At 36.2% G+C, this 22,734-nt stretch overlaps 1 protein-coding gene across 3 annotated transcripts; it reads left to right on the forward strand.

The window, feature by feature from the left end:
- The first annotated feature begins 14,124 nt into the window (after positions 1-14,124).
- LOC135694460 (chymotrypsin-like elastase family member 1) lies at positions 14,125-22,290 on the forward strand. Of its 3 annotated transcripts, none has more exons than XM_065213220.2 (5): positions 14,125-14,247; positions 14,444-14,709; positions 16,425-16,648; positions 20,242-20,484; positions 20,860-22,290. In XM_065213220.2, exons 2-5 carry the CDS (start codon positions 14,498-14,500, stop codon positions 21,219-21,221), a joined length of 1,041 nt encoding a protein of 346 aa, XP_065069292.2. In that variant the 5' UTR covers positions 14,125-14,247; positions 14,444-14,497; the 3' UTR covers positions 21,222-22,290. The 3 variants fall into 3 exon arrangements, with proteins under 3 accessions (XP_065069292.2, XP_065069293.2, XP_088965716.1); XM_065213221.2 differs by having other exon boundaries at positions 14,129-14,247; positions 14,524-14,709; XM_089109590.1 differs by lacking the exon at positions 14,125-14,247 and having other exon boundaries at positions 14,304-14,709.
- The last annotated feature ends 444 nt before the right edge of the window (positions 22,291-22,734 follow it).

Consider the following 22,734-nt stretch of genomic DNA (forward strand, 5'->3'; position numbering starts at 1 on the left):
GATTTTGAATTCCTACTTATCAAGCGTGCTTTCATTTCGAAGAGGTTTGAGACCTGTTTCTTATTCTATGAAAATTCCTGTTTTTCGAAGAAACTCTTTTATCTTTCATCTTTGACCTATCCCTTACTAAAGCTCCTTTTACTCTTTGTAAAACTTCCAAACGATTTTTAGCTCTTTTATCTGCCTCTTCATCCCTTAATACCCTATCATGTTTAACAATTACCATTTCTGCTTCTTTTTCTGCATTTTCAACACTTCCTTCTTCCCTGATTTCTTCCTCAACGGGTTTATTGTTTATTGCCCAGTTGTCACTCTCTGTTTTAAAAAATATCATTTTCAAAGACTCTGGTCTGCTAACAGTGGCAGTTTCTCTGAAACGAACTTGTTTTTGTACACTAAATTTGGTTATAGAAGTACAGTTTGCTTTGGGGGAACTTGGTTTGTAAATTTTCCCTGAAAATTGTTTCAAACTGGCAATATCTTGGGATTTTTGAATTGCCCTTGTTTTTAAAATTTTTTGCATCCCAGCTTTTGGTGAAGCTGCAAAGGGTTGGGAATTTTTTGAAATATTCTTATTTGCTTGACTTTGCATAGAGCCACAAAGTTGAGAATTTAGTGGAGATTTTTGATATTTTTGTGAGGCATTTGCTACATAGAAACTTGACGAAGGGGCTTTATAGATGCAAGATTCTTTCTGCCGCCTTAACTTAACTGGATTACCTTTGCTGAGGCATTTCTTTGAAATTCGATATGTGGAATTCTTTTTTAAGATACCTACATTTTGACGTTCGCAGCTCTTAGGCGCAGCCTCGTTTCTGACTTCCTTTCTCTTAGCAACGCTAACGTCATGTTTTTGTTCTGTACTTAATGCTTTAAGATTTTCTGCTGTTTTAATAGAGCTAGTTTCAAAAACTTTTGGTTCTAAAACTTTACCCAATTCTATTACTTTCTCTGTGCATTTGTCTGCGCTGTTTTGAGTTATTAAAGCTGAAATTTCGGATTTTTTGGAAAATGTTTGTAATTTTGGCGTTTCGAGTCCGAAAAATAAATTTGACTGGTTTTCCAACCAAGCTCTTACGTAATTACTCCGATCTAAGGTATTGCTCGTAGGGGTACTTTCAATTGCAAATGTCTCAACTTCTTTTAAATTATCTTGTTTCAATTTTTTATTGGAACTGTCCTCAACATTACCTGTTGTGCTGTCACTGCCTGTGAAAAGATTTGTCAAAACATTTGTGGCAACCTCGTCTTCTCTTTTACGTTTGACCCCCTTGATTCCAGTCTCCAGATATGGAGCTTGAAAAGACGGGTCGACGGGTTGGTCCACAGCTAAAAGACGATCAAACTTGAAAGCACAAATCTTGAAAAGTCCCTCACCATACTGCATTGCAACATCAAATTCTTCGTTTCCACTCAAACTGCAGATTTGCAGTTGATCACAAAGCTCTTTTCTAATTCGTTCGAAAGATCTTATGTTCTCTTCTGCATCAATAGTTGAGAGGTCCAGAAGGAGTTTGATCTCGTTGCTAAGAGGCGTGTAGCACGTCGGATTCTGTTGGTGAGAATTTTCAGGACATTTATACAGGCAATACAGTTTGAAAATGACGACGTCAAATACATTTTGGCATCATTGATAATGAAGCGATTTTTATCCGATGAAAAGGCTTACTACAGCCAAAGAACTCCTTATGAACTAACCTTTGCTAGATTTTCAATGGTATACAGCATAAGGTCCAACGATTTTACCGTCTCTTTAAGCATTTGACCAATATTTTCTAGCATGGTACATGCATTATCATCATCAACCTAAGGAAAGAAATTATTTGTTAGGACAGACACTTTTTTCAATTCTTCAATCATGTGCATATGTTTTCATAACGGATTCTTGAGAAGCATTGAGACTCTATGAGTTATGTGAAAACATCAAAATACTTGGAAAACAAATATTTTTCAAAAAATTGCTTGAATTATCCAAGCGTAGATTTCTGTTTGAGGATTCTTTGGGAATTCGCTTAAAAGAGTGATGACGTCATGAAGATTACCTTATCGTGCATTTTCACAATATATGATATGTCTAAAAGAGCACGTTTCGAGATCAATTTTTAACACAAATGGATCCATATATTAAAATTTATTGTACTATAGAAAGCTTTTAGATAAGTAGGTTTGGTGTTTAAAGAATTTTTATTCTAGGGAGTGTGCTGCATCAGGATTAGTTCTCTTTAATAGACGTATCATTTGTATGGTATATTCTTTGTCATATTCTTTGTACTTAGTACTTTGGCAATTGATCGATGACGTCACATTTTTTATAAGTTGGTTGGTCTTCGTTCTATCATTCGTTTGCTTTGATACAAATCGCAGTGATGGGTGTAGCACATATTTTGAACATAGCTTCAGTAGAGCGTAGACGTGAATGAAACTCCATATCGTTGATTTTATCTTTAAATATATACAAAACGTGACTTTATACAACTATAACGTAAACTTAACTTGCTAGCCTATCATAAGTTTTTAGCGTGACTTTTTCGTAACTTCACTACTTCAAAACAACTTAGCCTTACAATATAGGGCGTGAATATATAACGTAAGAAGACTGGGACGAGTAGGAATCCCCCATGATGGCTTGGGCTGCGAAATATATATTGACTTCACAACAGCACAATGCATATTTTAAGAATTTTTCAATAGTGGGCCAGAGTCACATAAGGGCCCTTTAAGGGCGTGGCCAAACAATTTTTGCCCCATAATTTCTACTTGAACCCCAAAGCCACACTCAGGTGTGTACTCAGGCCTACTCACTAAGACACTACGTAAGATGGTAGGATGAGCGCAGAATGAGAGACTAATACCAAGTTAACTTTCTTTACTTATACATTCACCAGTTTAATCATATAATATAATTATGTTTAAATATAAGTTCATATATTGTGTTTACAAACATCCAGCTTAGCTTCTGAAAAAATTTTTCATGTTTTCTCTGTCTCTAAAAAGCTCTGGATCGGGAGTAGAGTTTCTTCGGGTTTTTCGCTTAAGAATTTCAGCCACTGCCTCTCTGGGGTCGAAAAACGAGGTTCCACTGCCATTTAAAGATATGTGTAGAATGTTGTTGATTGTTGTTTGCTCTAAAGAAGACCTGTCATAGGTTTTCACCCTATTGTAATGAGACACAATACGTTCCGTGGCCATGCTATGTGGTGTGACAACTAAGAATGAGCCAAGGAGTATTTTGAAATACCCATGGCTCACATCGATCATTTTGCGCAGTCCCAATGCCAAAACTGTGCCTTTATCAGTAGATTCGATATCCTTGATATGCTCAATGTTTCCCCACGACATGCAGACGTCGGATGAAAATTCTCTCAGTTTGGATTCTCCGAAAACTTCGCAGACAAACTCTCTGCTTGCATCGCTAATTTGCTTTGGAGACGTTGCAGCAAGAATTGGTTTAATTTTCGTTACTGTTCCATCATCTTCAACTTGGAGTCTTTGACCAAGAAAATTGATTGCAGAAGGTATGACTTCAGATCTTATTGCAGGAAAGCTCCTGGATCTTGCATCCATGCACAAATGGTTTGTTCTTGACTTACGAACTTCAGTTCTCTCTTCCTCATTTATGGCAAATTTCTCTTCATTGCCCCCAGCAATAGGACCTTCCTTCATCAATTGTAGCTCCCGCAAAGCAATTTCACGAGCAGTCATGACATCCAAGATCATAATGTTCGACTTTTGTAGCTGTTGTTCAAAATCTTTATCCATGGATCAGGGCCGCCGGACGCAGTTTTGAACAGGGGGGGCCAAAACGAATAAAAAGGGCACAAATATTCTTTTCCGAAACATTAGTCAGTGCCAAAAATGGTACAGATTTCATTGTAATTTAGACAATTATAAAAATTATGACACACGTTGGACATAATAACGATATTAATTTTCTTACTTTCAAATTTAAATAATTTCGTCCCCCCTGATATTCGCACCATCCCCAATTAAACACAAATTCGTTCGCCTCCATGGAATTTTTCTTAAAAGCTAAAAAATTTTATGGTTAAGCCATCTTCACGCAATTGGCTGAAGGTGCGGGAACATTCTTCACTGTCATAGCAAATTTAATTTGCAACATTGATTAGGTTTATCTCGTCAGTCTTATGAACGAAACAAGTTTTTAACTCTCCTTAAACTTGATCCCGGGGGGCTCAGTCTGTTGGTAAAACGTATTACATTTGAGTTCCGAAAAACTCGAAAAAAGCTAGAATTCCGGGACATAGAATCTTGAAAACTGGGTTGCATTCTTAATCAGTCAGAGGAAACACAAAAAAAGGACAGGAATTTACTGATATGATGTTGCAGATAACTTTCTAGATAAATTAATGGCATATTGAAGTACAACAAATTTTGCAGTACGTCTAGTCTTGTATATTGTTCTAATCCTAGATACGAAATTTAAGTCTTTGTTAGCATGTACTCACTGCTTGGACACAACTTTTTAATTTCTTCATAAAAAACATTGAACACAATGTTGTGAAGCAAGCAATATGTTGCAGTTACAGTTTTACAGCTGTTTGGTTTTGTTAATATACATTAAGAACCACAAGGGATTGTTGTTAAAATCAAATTTAGTGAACTCTGTTTTTTAACTTGCCTAGTCATAAGTTTAAGAAAAATAATGGTTCTAACATGAATTGGTATCAAAAATTCCTGCTCAAGCTTGAATATTCTCAGTGAAAAGAGTTTCACAATTTTGGCAAAGTCATAGAATAGGGTACATTTTAAGCATCCCAGAATCAGGGATAGGGCTGCAGTTTCTACTTTCAAGAACACACATGATATACATTGGACCAACTGACTGTGCCCGCCGGGGAATTGACCGGACCTTTCGCTCCGGCGGCCCTGTGGATGAGAATCTGACATATTTGCTCAGCTTTTTTTAACTCTTCTTACTTTACAGCTTCTCTATGAATTGCAGAGTCCAAATGATCAATGATATTTATTAAACGATCTTTTCCATCCGTTCGCACTCGGCCATTGCTAGACAATCTCTTAATATCACTTTCATGTGCTGCACAAGTCAAACATTTCAAAAATGTTCTTGTGTGGTTTTTATATTGCTCCCTTGAAGTCGACAGGCATTCGTAAGTTTGTAAAAACCATTCTAGATTAACTTTCTTGCCTTTATACCACTCCGAATTTGATTTTGGCTTGCATTATTTCTGTTGGTGTGCTGACACTTCCAGTAGTGGCTGTACAAGTAGCTGTTGTAGTACCACTGGCAAGAAAAATCATATAACCTACGTGGGTTTCTTCCCCAACAAAGGTAAGGGGTTCGTGCTCCAGCTGTTCATATCTACCTTCAGCTTCACCACATTGACTATTTAGGCCCTCGCAAAAAGGTTCAATAGGCATGTCAGAACTTGACCGGATGATTGGCCTAGTTGTTTTTCTTTCAAAGAAATTTGACACCGAAGTTTGGCCTTGAGCATTACCTTTCTCTAGTAATTCTTGCTGTTTCTTTTCTCTTCACTTCTCGTTACCACTCTTTTCCTTTCTCTTTCTACTACTGTTGCTGTTGGTAGTCATCTTGACAAACTGAATTTTAATCGGCCCAGACTCCAACATCCATCATTTGAAAACAACAGCCAAACATAATTACGATCAAATAAAGCCGCGCTGCAATTATGATGACGATTATATCTCTGCTGCAATTATTCTCCTAATTTATAATTATTCCCCGCGAATGCTTTGTCAGTAAGGCAAAATGTGAGAAAATAAATGATTTTACACAATCATGATGTTGTGTTATTTTTGTTCTGGTCACTTGATTTGATAAAAAGGGCCCATTAAGTGGTGGGCCAATTATGAATAATTTTGGTTCAGTAGTGGGCCATTGGTGTGGCCTGGTGGGCCTATCGGCCCACCAGTACATATGTTAAATAATGCCTTGGTGTAGCAGGAAACACAAGAAGACGCACACAGACTTTGTTTAATTGGAACCAGAAATAGCTTTGCGAAAGATTCTACACATTCCCCTCTTGTTGATTTTACTACTGTTTATTATTGGGATCCAGGTACTGGATATATTTTTTACTATGATTTTTGTGCCCTTCCTAAAGTTACATGGCTGTTGTATAAACCACCTAGATACTTTAGCCCATTAGATGGTTGAGGTGTAAGATGAAAAGGATCAGAGACATTTTGATGCAATTGACATTGTCATATATATGTCTAAAATTTCTTTTGTATGAAAAAAATGTACCCGAGACATTTTCTACCTGATAAGTAAACAAACCTTCCCAAATTGTTTGTTTTTCATTTTGTTATCGATCCAGCACAGGGAAAAAGGAGTTTTGTAGTAGATGTTATAGCACCGGGTACAGAAAGGGGGAAGTTGATATCCATGGATCTAAATAGGTACAAATCACGATCGTAAAATTAATCGATGTGGAGCTTATCATTTAGACCCAAAATTTTGTTTCAAGATTTCTGAAAAAAGGTTTTATTTCTTACCAAGGCATTGGCATCGATGAGATTCTTCACGCAGTCATTGGCAAGAGTTTTCAACTAAAAGCAAGCATTGATGAATTGAAAAAACAAAATACTACGATATACTAAACATGAAATTGAGACAGTTAGTTGCTGCCAAGTTTATGTATCATTGACAAAAGTATACATATTGTTACGAATTAGCAGTCGACATTTTCTAACCAAAATAATAATTTTTGAAGTATTCAACCAGAAAGGCAACGAAATTGTATTACCAAAAGCAGACAATTACGAAGGCACAAATCTTTGTTATCTCGTTATTAAAATTACAAAATAAAACAAAAGGTTTCTTCATATCCAATTTTGTACTAAATTTTGTACCATGTACCAATTAAGGACGAATGGCTGACGAAATACTTCGAGATTGTCGGCTTTGGCTTTTCAGCCCATAGTGAAGTAGAAAAGTCTTGGATATCTTCAGCTCTTTTTACAGGATCAACAAGTGGTATTTGTTTACATTTAATAACACCTTTACAAGTAAGTATACAAAATTCGTGCGACGCATCATTTCTTACGACAACAACTTACGTTTGTAAACGCAGATCGCCTGTACCAGGAATCTAACAATTTCAGAATGATCTGTCTGTTGCCGTCCCTTATATCGGTAAGTGTTTTGGCGAAGTTCAGCAGAAGATCTAGGAAGATATCATTATATCAAGGTATAAAGTCTGTTTTCGATGGATAAATAAGTCGACAATTCACTTGAATACCTTTATAGAAAAGATCGTCTTGTTTCACTTGCTTGCTAGAAGAGTGTCGGGAAATTAAAAGCAATGTTCACTTCAGCGCATTTAGACATTTATAAATCTTATCACTTTGAAAGAAAATTGATATATAAATGACAGTTTGAATTTCTTTGTCAATTATATGTTCTTGTATAAATGAAGCAGATTAAAAACAGAAAAAATAGCTTATTGATTATTACAGATGAAATTAAATTGCCTTGAAAGTAATTATTAATACAGAATTCAAATGAGAGACAAAGGAAAATGCTTTCATACCTGCATTTTTCGCCAAATTTCCGAATGTTTTGAGTAGCCTTTGTCTTTGCAGCACAGGATCAAGAGAATTCTGAAGGAATAAATCATTTTATACTAAAATTTTTAACTTCATTTGACATTGATCCATTCTGTTCTACATATTGTCCAATGTGAAATTTGTATTCGCAAATAAAATAGTTTTTCAACAGATTAATGTCATATGCAAGAAAAAAAGTTTGAAAAATGAAACTTCAACAATAGGAAAAAACGGCTTCCAAAAGTGTGAAAAATCGCTGTACTTTTTTTTAAAAGTGCGATCCTGTAGAGACTATTCGCATTGTCTAATTTGGATCTTTTGTTAAGAAAGAAAATTAAAGCCATTTCTTTAAACAGCTTGTGTCCGATGATTTTGAATATCATTTACATTAAGCTAAAAATTCTGATGAAATCTTAAGGGAAATCCTTACAAGCCTTCAATTTAAAACCTTAATGAGAACTATTCTTTGGTCTCGATTAGATTTTAAAATAGACTTTAACGAGGCTAGCCCCTGGATACATGATACAATGTTGCTAGGTGATATGTGCTTGACTACAAAATGGCAGCTTGTCTGCGATGCCCTTTTACTTAAAACTGCTCGAATCAAACCAAAAAAATCGTCTTTTCTTTTATTGCTTACAAAAAAGGTTTTAACAATTAATTTGATTAATCGAACAAATCAGAATCTTCTGTACTTTTCTATTTTTCAATAAAATCTCAACGAAATTCCTCGAATCATGTCAGATACAAATTAAAGGATGTCATTATTTGAACGCCGAAGTTTCATATCTCAACCCTAATCTAAAAATGGCAAAAGAATAGTTCTCTGGACGTCTTGCTTCTTAAACATCCGACATTTATTTTATTTATCATTGTTTTAAACAGCGGACATTTAAGACATTGTGAATAAAACATTTCTCTTAATTCGATTTTGCAAGTGTAGCCTTGACATATTGGTGACATTTAGAAGCAACTTTGAAGTTTTTAATTAACCAATACTATAATATCCTAATTAACATACTTTATAAATTCTAATTAATATGAGACTCTCAGGCAAAGAATTACCGAGGGCATCACTGTTTTATAAAACTAGAAACAAAGGGCTTTTCACTGCGCGAACAAAGGATTGTGAAAATAAATGGACGGCAACTAAAGAAAAAGAGTAGCCGTAGCCCTGATTAAAATATGATCACGTTTCGATTGATCCTCCCTTAATATTTCCATATTTTTAGGCTTTTGCTTTCGCAGGGATTTTTCTAAGGTTTTGAAGTTTTTCAAAACAGTTAAAAAAAGATTCCGGGATCTTTAGGCCTTCTTTGTGCTGTTTATGTTGAAAAATATAAAATTTCCTTTGATTCTTATTTCTATTATTATTCAAAGAGAGAGAAACAAATACTATCACTTTTCATCTGTAATGTTGATGTGTTTTATAAGTTTTACTCTGTTTCTAATTCGAGGAAGAAACCTTGTTTCAAACTTTTCGCAAAATAAGTTATTGCAAAAACAAAAGGTAATTTGCGAGCCTGACTCAAAGATTTATTCATAAATATATACCAATTGCGTTAGCAAAAATAATTTATTTTTTGATGAAATAATGAGTTTTATTTTAGATATTACCCAATCAATAACTAAATTGTTTCATTTAGAAATGAAAAGTTTCAGGAACTCACCGTTCTTTCGATCTCTGCACTCGACAAATTAACAACGGCTATCTCCATTTTCTCCATTGCGAAACAAAAGAAATATTTAATTATTTCTTTGGATCAAAAATCAGCAAAACGGCTCTCGTTATTGAGATAATTTGCAAGATTTTCTTGTAAGCAAAATTTGCGTGCAGCAAATGAGTTGAGAAAATCACAACAAATTTCTAACGGTTTTTTCGTTGTTTAAAGGTTTGATTAATTTGACGTAGAAACTGTCGCAATTGTTTCCAAGGATACCTGAGATATCATGCATTGCTTAGTTCGAATATTTTGATTGCTTAAAAAATGTTATTGTGGACGAATTTATTCATTAAAAGTTCAGTCAGTTTGAAAACCTTTGTCGCTTTTAAAACCATTAGTCACTTTGCCACTGTAGGATTCTTTCGTGGGACTTATAGATAATGTTGCATGATTTTATAAAATGCTGCTAAGAATTTCCAGTTGGTTGTTGAAGCCATTGTAGAAAGAAGGGTAGCTTTTTGAATGAATATAACCGATTTAAGAACTAAAATGGATTTTTCAACAACGATTTTTAATGTGTTTTTTAAATATTGAAATTCAATAGATTTTACATTGCGACAAATATGTTGCGACACCCAAATCATATTTAAAATTCTAGAGAGTTTCCAAGCTTCTAATTTGTAGATAGATTATTCCTTGTAAATTAAATCGAAAACTTGCCAAATTCAGAGTCAAATTTTTGGAACTTTCTGTAAATTATGAAATTTTAGCACTGTCTTGTTAACACTTAAAGAGTTGCAGCTAGAAACAAAACAAATACAGTAACAAAAGACAATTACGAATTAATGTGCAAGCAGTTGTAGCAAAATTGAGCAGAAATGGTCTTTCAAGCTAGCCTAGCTAAAAAGTTGTTATTGAAAAAGATATAAGCAGAAAATCGACCAGAGCTTGCAAAACAGCTGGTAAAGATGATAATCCTGAATTTTTTCTAGGCCTGGATATAAAGAAATGGTTTCAAAGAAGATTTATGTCGAATCTTCACTTCTTGTATTCCCAGGAACTTTCTTCCTAGTCGTTTCCCTTCTTCTCTTTCTATTTAGTTTTTGAGAGTCTGCCAGTAAACAAGTAGACCTTATGAGGAAGGTTGATGATATAGGGGGGTGGGGACAAAGTGAATGAAAGGGGCAAAAAAATATTTTGAAACTTGAATGAATAAAATGATATACAGCTTTCATGGTAATTTAGGCATAGACAAAACAATGAGCTACATTGCACATAATGAGAAATACTGTATGTATATATTCGCTGACAGCAGACATAGCAAGGTACTCCATTTAGGGACCAGACATCTTTTATCATACTTAATTTTATAACTTCTCGTCTCATGGGTTTTGAAGTTTTTTGAGGGTGTAAATCTTTCTTCCCTGTATGATACATATTCCTATTACAATAAGTTGTACTTATTTTTTTAATAATTTGCTTTATAAGTGGAGGTGGCCCCGGTTAAGCTGCAGGCACACATCCTTCACACATACTTGTAACAGGAGCATTATACTCAACAAATGTTCATGTAACATACCAATGAAAGCAATCATCCACACAAAATTAATAAAAACTTTTAAAAGTTAGTAAACCAAAATATAATGTAAAGGACTGAAAAGAATTTTCGACGTCTAATCTCTATCTAATTCAAATCGAATTCCAGTTCCTATCATTTCGAAAGCGAGGATGCTTTTTCAAGCTTGGCAAAGATGATCCGATTTCCGCTTGGAAATTCGGGCGCCCTGCAATTCGTGTCTGAAATGCTTGTTTGCTGTTTGGTTAATACAAGTAGTTTAGAACAAAGTACGATGTGACTTTGGGTATTGTGTGGCACCATAAAAATGCGTTAATTGCTGATCATGCTCACGACGGAACCTTTGAGGAATTAGTGAATTTTGTTCAGTAGCAATTTGGGTGGACGCACTGGAAAATCATAACGATGCATCACCGACCTGTCGCCGACGCATAAAAGTCAAATGGAAATCAGGCTTTAATCCCTTTTGTCTACGAACACCAAAGATTAAGTTTGGCAGTAGTTTTTCCTGAAATCTTGTTCAGTGCGCCCACGGTCAATAGATCCAAGGAATAGACAGACATGTCAAAATTCAAGGAAACTTCCTGACATATTCCTGCCATGACAAAAATCAAATAAAATTTTGACATAGAAGTTAAATTTGGGCTGAGTACCTGTCAAGACAACATTTTTCCTTCAGAAAATCATTGCTAACAATGAGCCATTGCGCTACGCAAGTATCCCATGCTGCATTTTCAGACAGTCTGAAATCAATTCTGGTTAATCTGTAAAAGTTTACTGCCATTGTTTGAGTCGTCGCCAGGACAATTTGTCACGCTCGCAAGGAGTCTTTAAAGTGAGAAGAGTTGCCAGCTTTCTGTAACATCAGGGCATTGTGATTGATAATGGTTTGGAAGTTTAGAGGATAGAATAAAATAGCATATATCGATCTATGTTTTGACGAGTTAGTTAACTTAAAGTTAAGACTTGAGTTAAGCAATAATCATAAAGGATGTAAAATTCACCATTATATGACAACCATGTAGCTGTCTATTTCGGCTGGGGTGGGCAAACTCGAGCAAGAACCATACCTGAGAGGACAGGCTTTAAAACAAGAAAACAGATATGCAACAAACAGATATATTTGGACTAAATCAAGCTTTCAAAAGTGACAAAGCAGCTATGAGCCAAAAACAGAACAATTAATCAATTACAAAATTTTAAAAAACAAACTGCGAGGGTTCGGTAGCCATCAGTTGAAAATTCATCGGAAGATGTTTTTCTTAACGAAAGATATGAAAAAACAAGATAGGATTTTTTCGAAAGAATGTGATTCAAGGCACTCTGACGAAAAGGTGTGCTACGTTTGGTATCAATGTACTTCATAGATAAGAAAAAGCATTCAACGCTTGCCGAAGCATAACCGCATACTAATGCGATACGGTATTCGGTATATCATCGTCAAAACTGGAGCGGCAACTTCATAATTCTCCAGCAAAACCTTGTCTCCAATGTCGCTAGTCTTTTAGCTCTTGCGGTGGCTCTACATGTCACCTCTCTCTATTCCGTGACGCTACAGCTACACACGTCACACTTGAATATTTCAATACATGGAATATTTTAAAAGTAAACAGGTTTAAGGTTTCTTACTTTTCAGAAATTAAATGTCCCCTCTTGCCAAATAAATAATCTCACGGATTTATCATTATGCCAACTTTTCAAAATATCGTTCAACAAACACAATAGCCAGAGGGGGCAAGTTGTTGTTCACAGCCCCCCGTGCCCCCTACAGCTACGTGGCTGTTATATGAGCCTTCAATATTCTCTTTCATTGAGCCTATACTTAAATTGATGTGCCTCTTTTATATCCACATTGGCATACTCCCTCTCATAGGCTTATTTTTAAAAACTGATGATCTCATGTTGATTACGTCATTTGAGGATGGTTACACTAATTCCATGAGCATATTCATCACAGAAGTGTGTTTTATTCTATGAATTGAGCTTTTATTTTGCCCATTTAGAGAGAAATTATGTTCAAAAAGAAAATCTTTGCAGACTTTAGGGGATTTCATATCAATGGAGCTGGATTTTCCTTGGCTTAAGTTATCTTTCCTTAAGTTACCTATTGACCGCCTTGGAAGAACCTTAGTTTTTATCAACAAGTAAAGATATTGGAAGGAATGATCGCGCACCTTGATCACGGACAAAAACTTAAAATTGTAGTTTTAAACTACAAATACAAATGAAATTACCAAAACTCCTAATCAGAAGGCAAATGAATGCATGTTTTCATAAACCAGGCACCGCGGAGCGTTGAGAAAAGTGGGGGGTCTTAAAAAAGTGGGGGGGCTAAAGCCTCCCCTGCCCCCTGCTTTGTGGTGCCCGTAAACCTCTTCCACTTGACTGACTTTTCCCTTACCCTATCCAGTTGTAGCAGGTGCGAGTTGTCCCGCCTGGGTGTCAAAAATCTTTCACATACCGCTTTTTATGTGAGCATCGCAATTGAAGCTATGATTGGTCCCCTGAGGAGCATTTGGTAAATTGGGCGGTATGTGCATGTTAGTGATATGGCTTTGTACCTGGATATATCAACGTGCCGTATAGCTCAGCGCTTTTTTATAAGAACACCTCATTTTTGCCGACCCTCGCCTCAGTACTCGCGAAAATTTCGACTTTGAGCCTCAGATAATTCTTGAATTATTCTTCCCAACACATCATTTTTAACGTGTTGCTTCATCATAAACTTAGACAATAACAGAACAAATCAATAATGTAAATGTGGTGTAAAAATGCAGAGTCTAGTCACTGAGTATCACTACAGAGCATTCACTCAATTTTTTGTCATGATGAAAAAGAATTGAATTTCCTCTTTGTAAGTGGAAATCAATGATCAGTGAAAATCACTGACAACGCTTACCATTAATTTGAATATGATGTTAAAAGTTTCTTCAAATACGTTTTAGAAAACATTGTGATATTTGCCATGGCAAATTTGACTATTTTATAAATTTGAAATATTGAAACTAAAACCCTTCCTATTTTCTTTGCCTACCCGTTGAATTCAACTGAACTTGAAGAAATTTTGCAACAGTTGGAAAGCATATATGAGATTTAAACTGCAAATATATAAAGAATAAATAGCCACGCAATTGCACTAGTTTTTCTTTCTTTCTCAAAATAACCATTGTGTGCATTTACTTCAGCCAAAACTCGTCGTTATTCAAAGAGCATGGTTTTAAAATACACTCTTTTTTACAAGTATCAGTAAATAGAAGTTTAGGCTACGTATCGTACTTTCAGCGTCTAAAAAAGGCGTAGGTGACTGGCTAGCAATCAAGCCGAGACAAATAGCATTTCGAAATTCTAAACGAGGCTGGGTTTTGCGAACTCACACAAGACTGTTCTCCGTTTTCTCATATGTCCCGCGCAAATTTAGAGTAACTTATGCAAGTCCCTGGTGGATCGTAAGAGGTAAGTTGTTCGTGGCAATAGTGGCCCACTTGTGTGATGTATTTTATTTAGCGATATCACGAAGAAGTATTCTCATGCACCGATTAACCTTTGGCAAACATTTGCAATCTCCATTCTTTACTGTATCTAAAGTTTCAGTCCTCTAAAATACAATGAGTCGTTATACTGATAATGGTTGCTAATTTCGTTTACATAGTGATAAGGGTGTTAGCAAAAGCCTTTGTTCTTGACGTTCGTACGGCATTCGCTAATGCTTTCTACATTTGGATACAACAGAGAAGACACAAGCCCGCCATTTGTAAGTTTACCCGAAGATACCACAGTGGGCAGTGCTGTAGAATCCGTAACACGAAAGGCAAATCTCGAATTCGCTGCAACAAACGGTGAGATGGGGCGAAGGACAATAAGACGATTTTTGCTCGTAGCTGTGCTGATGATTCTAGCGGAAGCCGCTTGCGCAAGGTACGAGTTTCCAATTTCTTCCAATTCCAGTTTCCAATAAACTTAGCGTTGAAAATTTGATAAACTCTTTTTTTCATTAGAACAATTTTATAAGAACACGAGCCTCAAAATTGGTCAAAAGTTAAGAACAAATTAAGAACAAGCTGAGGCTGAGCTTCTGCAAAATGCATTTTTGAACAACTTTTTTTCTCGAAATCGAGAATTTTTAGCGATGTGTGGGTGCTTTTTCGGTGAATATTCAAATTTGTCAACAAATTAAGGCTGTCTCATTCACTTTTTTGGCAAATGAGGCCTGAATATCACCCTAGAGCGAAAAAGCTAGCACTCGCACTGCTTACACCCTATTAGATTAAGAACAAATTAAGAACAATCCAGCCTCAGATTTTCGCAAAAATTAAGAACAGTCAGCCTGAACTGAAATTTTCTGGTTCTTATAAAAACAAGAGTGTAAGTAAAGAATCAGATTGAAAGCAGAGCTCTTAAAATCAATGGCAAGCCCTACTTAGGGACATCTTTATCTTGCTGTTAAGATAAATGTTCAAGAGTAAATGCCACTATTACCTACGATTACTTTCCTCTCCAATTCTGCAGCATCAGAATTTTTGTTATTCGCATCAGCAGTTTCCCGTTTCCCTCTCCTCTTTCAAACAATGTTGAATTATTCTTCATAGAAGAGAAGTATGATATTCGAAGTTTATACTGAAATTTGTAGCTTGCTTGTATTTTAGAAATTTGGATGGCTGTGGTGTCTTTCCAGCATTGCTTTTTTGGGGTTCAATCAGTCTCTTATCCAGTCAACCACCTTCTTCGGATTATCCTATCAGCATTCACTGTTGACCACTAAAGTGACATCAGAATCGCAAGCTTTTTTTTCTTTCCCAATGACCCAGCACAGTTAGAACAGCATAAAACAGAAAATTTCTATAACAAACCATTTTAGTGAATCATATTTCAAAATGTGTTGAGGCAACACGTATTTTCAAGCTGGCAGTGAAACTCTAAAGTGATTACAAAAGACGTTCTTCTTGGGCAGCGGGTTTTATGTATTATGACAGTATGACAGTATTAACGTACGGGTGTGAGTCCTGGACTATAAGCTGATCAATGGAATAGAAATTAGAAGCCGTGGAAATGTGGCTGCATAGAAGAATGATGAAGATCTCGTGGGAGAGGAAAATGAAGAATGAAGAAGTTCTACAGAAAGTAACTACTAAAAGAAGTTCTACAATAAGAGAAAGGCAATGGAGATTTGTTTGGCATATTCTGAGAGAGGAAGATGGAACTGAGAAACATATTATAGAAACATAAATGAAAGGAAATAGGCCAAGAGGAAGGCAGAAAGTGAAAATGCTTGACTGGATGAAGGAAAAGCTGAGATTAAGACAAATGCGGAATTGGGAGATGTTACAATGGACAGAGAGAAATGGAAAAAGATGGGACAAAGTCTGAAAGACAATTCATGAACGTCTACGGCATGAAATTCCATGGTACTTGAAGAAGAAGAAGTGGTTTTTGGATCCGTTACTCAAAATGACAATAACAACAAAAACATGGTTAAGGTCGCCCCCCAAAAAACACGATTAACCCAAACGAATTAACGAGCCTCATCACGACCCTATTCAATCACTTGACTCGTGCCCCCTGTAGATTGACAAAGCATGGCCCCTAGCCCTTACAGCTAAGTTTATTCTTACAAATGTAATTGCACTTTGCAGGTCTCTTCCAAAAGAAAGCTCAAAGTCAAGAAATCGAAGAATGATCAGAGGAAGAGATGCGACCTTCGAAGAATGGCGCTTTATTGCTTACCTAAACTTCCACCAACCTTATCCACAGTGGAAAGTCTGCGGGGGATCTCTAGTTGCTAGAAATTGGGTACTCACTGCTGCTCATTGTGTTGAGGATATACATAAGTACCCGGAGTTTCTTTCGGTGACAGTTGGTAAGTATACAACTGACTCCCAATAATTCAAGCTTGAACTTATTTGAAGTTTCCAGCCATTCGAACCTATTTTCATTTCCCGTCAGTTATTACTTTTACATATAGCTTCTGTTATTCCCGTTTATCGAATAAAAAAATACCGCAAGTTCTTTAATTTTTGCCCCATTAGGCGTATAGGCCGAGTTTTGTAGAACTTTAGCAAAAGGCATTACTAGTTTCGAGAAACATAGCCGTAAGGCTCCAGTACAAGTTGGAAAGTTGAGATAGGAAAGACATCATAAACACTTATAACAATAGATTTTACAGAAAAGTAAAACTTCTCCCGACCCGTCTACGCAGACCCCAATTGCTCCTAGTCATTCAACATTCAACACAGTTTAAAGTCAATGTTACATTACTGTTTGTGTATTTCAAAATTTCAAGAAAAGTAGATTGCAAATGGTAACCTTTGGTATCGACCCTTACAAAAGGAGTTGGAATAGGACCAGATTGCATAATCAACAAGAAAGAAGTCTACCCGGGCTCTTATGATAATACGATTTTATCAGTGCCACTTTAAGCTCGGATTTCAGTTGCTAGCAGATCATTTGCAATATAACCCAATGTCTTGCATAAAGCCAAAACCAACCCATCGAAAAAGTTCGCAACTCCAGATACTTATCTTTACTTGCCTAATTCATTGATTTGGATTAACGGGATTTTATATCAATGTGATTTGAGTTTATTTTCCATACTTCTCATACATTATCAATAAAATTAAGGAAACTAACTAATTAAGGAAATTAAGGAAATTAAGAATGCTTTGCTGTGCAAAAGTCTTATATCACAAAGTTAAGAGACCATTTTCCTTGAATCCTCTTCGTCGGAGGCCACGTGGAAAGCATCACTGTTGGAAAATGTTTAGCGAACAGTCTTCAGTGTCATTTCAGGTCTCCAACATTTACCCAAAAGTGAGGTTTGACATTTCCCTGTGTGGTCTTCGATAATACCTAGAATGTGACTAAACAATATTTTGTTTCATAGACATTTCGATTAGGGTTCTACAAATAAATGAAGGCCTCACAGTTTTAATGAATGTTTCAGCGTGTGAAATCCTGCCAGATTCAGGGGACTTACAAAGCTTTGATCTTAATCCCTGAAAGGAGACTTATGGAGCTCTGGTTTGATCCTTGAAAGTCTTACGGAAATATTGCCTTGTAAGAATGAACTTCTACAGAGTCATTTTGATCTTGGCAAATAAACACATTGAATTTGTGTATATAATTTGTTTCATGATTGAGTTTCACCAGATTTTATCAAATGACATCAATGTCCCTTCATTTTCAAAGAAATAGTTTTTTATCATTCTTCCATGATAATAACGTCTTACTCTAGCGTGTTAACTGACTGTGCAAATTTTGATCAATAGTATATGGCATCATATCGTCTTACTTGGCACATCAATTGTATAAATCAAACATCAGAGGCCCTAAAACTGATCCTTGTGGTACACCTGGTCTCCTTGTTTTCAGGTTACAATGCCTGCCAAAAGTACTTGGAACACCCACCAATTTACGCTGCATTTGATATCTTTCATTCCTTTCATGAAAAAAATTTGCTACTTCCGCCCCCTTACCCCTCAAACAATGTTGATGATTTAGAGAAATATCATAAAAGAAGCGCAAAAGAAAGTGCTTCCTAAAATCCTAATCCGTTTGATAGTAAACCAACATTGTTCCGTGGGGGAGAGGGGGATGATTGGTTTTGACCTTGGAAATTGATGTCAGTGTTCCAAGACTTTTGGCAGGCATTGTACTAAACGAGCAATTTCTTTTCACGCTTCATTTCCTCTGACTCAAGTAAAAATGTAAAAATTGCAAGGTGGCTTTTTTGAAGCAATAGGCACTGCTTTTAAAAAACTACCAAGCCAAGGCTCAAGAAATCAATTTCTTTAGATAGACCCATCAAAAGTGCACATCAGTTTCTTTGCCGCTTCTTAAACCCGAGTTAAGTATGTTGTGTGCTGTAGCACGCTCTAAAACCACCGCGGACAGGAGGCTGAGAGCGAAAAGTTCCGTTATCATCTTATTCTCTTCTCTGTTACATTTGAAACCTGATTTGACGGCAAATGGAACATAGACACTCCTTTTAGCGACATAGCTAGCGACGACCAGGAGTATGTTTTATAAGAAGGGGCAGGTTGGTGTGAAATACTTCTTCCCCCTCCAGCAGGCCAAAGAATTTAGTGCCCATACACTTTTCAACAGGACAGTGTTTTCGTGCGACAAATTGGTTTCAGCAGTGGCTCTCCATCCAATTAACTGATATTCAACGAGCCTCAAAAAGTAGCCAAAATGTTCCACATAATTCTACAAAATGATGTCATAAGAACGAATAGAGGTTAAGAGGCTAGCAATCTTAAACAGTGTTTTATTATTTTTAACAAGCTCTTTTAATTCTAAGTGCAATTATGAAGATGATGCTACCATTTGTCTTTTTCCTCTCTGAAACAAGTGTTGAATGTTTTCTACACACAATCTGAAATACAAGTACAATCTTACATTTTACATTTTACAAGTACAATATTACAATGACGATGTCATTGGGCGCATGATCGGAGACAGTGGCGGAAATTGCGGGGGTGTGGGGGGCCACCGCCCCCAGGTTTTGGTCAATTGTCGGCTAATTTGCTTGCTTTAGTGGGCATCGCCCCCCCCCCTCCACTTGAAAAATGAATTTTCGCTACTGATCGGAGATGACAGGCTTGGTTACCCACTGGCCGTTGCAAATAACAAAACAGTAGCACTATGCAACAAGATTTTGTGTAAGTCACTTCATAGGGATAACCGGTTTTGATCGATTTAATTGGAGAGATGAAAGCAGTTGACGCTACATTTCTTGAAAGAATTTCCTTTCCTCGGTCCCATTTTATTATGCCGTATCTACACCAACAGGCCGTTCTTGGCGCATTTAGAACGAAAAGAAAGTTCAGCCGTCAAAAAAGTTTGCTGACCGTCCATTTCAATGCTTTATGTCAAGAGAGAATTAATTTTTTTGCAATTCTTATCTCCGTTCATAGCTTATTCTCTTCAGACATGCGATTGGGATAGAGTATAGGTTTGATTTTTCAATCCTTTTCCCTATTTGTCTGTTGACAACATTATCATTAAGAGCGACGTTGGATCAATTGTTTATTCAGCCATCAGGTTGTTTATCGTTGTGTAATATAATGTAAGGGGTCTTCTTCATTTTGGGGGAGGTAATGACTCCAAGCCAAGCTCTGGTTACAACTTCTCTCTTGATGTTACAAGCAAATACCATTCGCAAATAGCTTAAAGTTTACAATTTACGCAGCAACTTGCTCTTTAATATGCACAAGGAAATGCAAGGCGCCAAAAGTAGACCCCGGGGGTACCCCTGCGAAATTGTCTCACCATGGAAATTGAACATTGTTCGAATTTGGATAACCCAAGAAAGCTTTTCCGAGAAATCACAACGTTTTAGTTCAAAAACCAGATCATTTTATTATGCCTTACACTGTATACTATCTATCTAATTACAATGCTCTTTTTACCTGTGGAATTTGATGTTTCATTGTTAAAATACTTTTATAGGGCGCACCAAAAGAGGTCAGCATTCCGAGCACACGTACAAAGTAAAAAAGATTGTTGTGTACAAGGATTATTTTGCGATTAACAGTGACAATGCCACCTCCCAGGATTACTTCAACTGGGATTACGATATTGCCCTGCTGAAGCTGAACGACTCTGTCCAGCATGATTTCGTGGAGTTGGCCAAGTTACCAGAAAAGTCCTTGGAAATCAGTGAACTTAGCAATGTGCAGTGCAAAGCCGCAGGTTAGTTTTACTGATCATATTCTTTACTAACATGAGCTTAGTGACGCTAAGAGCATTAATTTCGCAAAAAAACCAGCAAAAACATTCTTTAGAAATAACCAACCTTTGAAGAAGAATGTCTATGTAACATGATACATGAGCTGGGAATAACGCCATTAACTGGGCATAGATAGGGTAAGGATAGAGGCTAACTTGCTTGTTCTTCAAAACTATTACTGTTCAAATTTGAACCGATACTACTTGTTATTCGCATTGACTTTAAGCAAATAAGTATTGCTTTGTTCTGGCTATTGTTCTTGCCTCGCTGAGAAGATTCTAGGGATAATGAGAGCTTCGAGTTCAGTCTCTTATCGCTATCTATATTTGACTCCTTAGGATGGGGAAGCCAGCGACAGCTCCAAACTACAAAAGATGTTTCAAAAAAAACATACAATACCTCAGACAATCTACAAGAAATTGACGTGCCTTTGAAAACAAAGGCTCTTTGCAAACTGCAACATGGACAAGAGGTTTCAGGTCTCGTTTTCTGCGGAGGAGAGCTTGAGGAAGACTCAATGACAAGTTGTATTGGAGACTCGGGCTCCCCCCTTGTTTGCAACGGAATCAATATGAAAACCCCTGTTCTTGCTGGTATTGTGATCGGGGGTAACTATTTCTGTAAAACTGGAAAAGAATATATGATGTTTACGGAAGTTGCAAAATACAGAAAGTGGATTAATCATTATTTGAACTGCTAAAGCATTCATTGTTTTTATGGAGTTTTTATATTGTTTATTAATGTTGCGTAAAAGCTTTTATATGTATGGTATAGTTATTACAGTCCTTGCAAGTCTTCCGGATCCTCCAGAAGTTTACCGGGCTTTTTGACCTCTCTCGGAGTTACTAGAATTCGTTGAAGAGAGAGACTTGATGGTATTAATACAGTAAGTACCCGCATATAATTAAAAACTTTTCAATCTGAGGCTTCAGAAAGTTTCTTACTAACAGATACTTTTCATCATCATCACTTCATCATTATTTGCAACTGTCAAGTCAAATCAGGTCAGGCTATATGATGGTACCGTCCATGGATGTGTATTCAATATTACTGGTAGTAGTGTATAATACATAGTCTACAGTATAATTTTTTATATCAATAGAATAGACAGACTACAAACATCTCAGAGCCAAACAGAAATTCAAAACACGACTGTTTAAACTTCAAAATAAGAAGCATTTCAATTTCAGGCCTTAAATTGTTTCTTATAAAATGAGCTCCTTTTGAAGAAAACGAGGCCTGTTTCTAATATAAGGGGGTTCTTTTATGGTGGTACTTCCTGTATTTAGTTCCACTCTCACTGAATACGGTTCATTGGAATCGAGCCTATACAACTATGTTGACTTAATTAGCGTTTAGTCAAATCTTCAGGATTTTTTCAAAAACTCAGAATTTAAAAAATAAACAGTCAAATCCTTGGAACTTTTGGTCTGGTTGAAGTCTTGTGTTCAAATTTCTGTCTATAATGTTTTTTAAGAGCAAATGTCTCTGTATACCTCTTATCGTGTATGTCAGTTTTTCAAAGTATCGGTTTTAGCATCAATCTCAAACACTTGAAACATTTGATTTTATTAGAAGAAATAAAATGAATTTATCAATGATTTTCATTTATACTCAGAGAGAGGTTTGCAGTATTTGTTCAGTACTGGCCTCTCACAATTTCCCACACATTGTATCAGTTATATTAGAGCATTTCCTCTTTTGCCAATGCTCATGTTTCTTCGCCGCATATTTCTTTGATGCAATTGGAAAACAAAGCTACAACATAATAATAATAAAAATAATAATAATAATAATAATCATAATAATAATGGAAACTTTTCATTTTCAATTCAATTAAAACTACAATTACAAATTTCACTATTACAAAGGTAATTTGCAATTGACTAGCCTGGGTTTACAAAGAAAAAGACCATTACAAGCACAAATAAAAGAAGTTAACAAAAAAAGGAAAAAGTGTGTTTGTCATTGTTTTAGAAGTTGTCAGTAGCAGAGATCGTTAGAATTGAAGAAGTTCAGAACTTTTCCAAGCATATTTCTGTGGCAGAAAATGTAATAGGTAGTACGGATAGTTAAGTTGGATAGTTTGGAGATTATGAAGCGGAGAGGATTCTCACTGATATCTAGTGCGTTGCACATGTCGATGAAAGAGGAGCAGGAGAGACAAAAGATACCTAGGAAACTGATCGAAAGATTAACAAACATGATAGAAG

This window comes from Rhopilema esculentum, chromosome 8 (genome assembly GCF_057945365.1).
Source record: "Rhopilema esculentum isolate cy_ngs chromosome 8, ASM5794536v1, whole genome shotgun sequence".
Lineage (NCBI taxonomy): Eukaryota > Metazoa > Cnidaria > Scyphozoa > Rhizostomeae > Rhizostomatidae > Rhopilema > Rhopilema esculentum.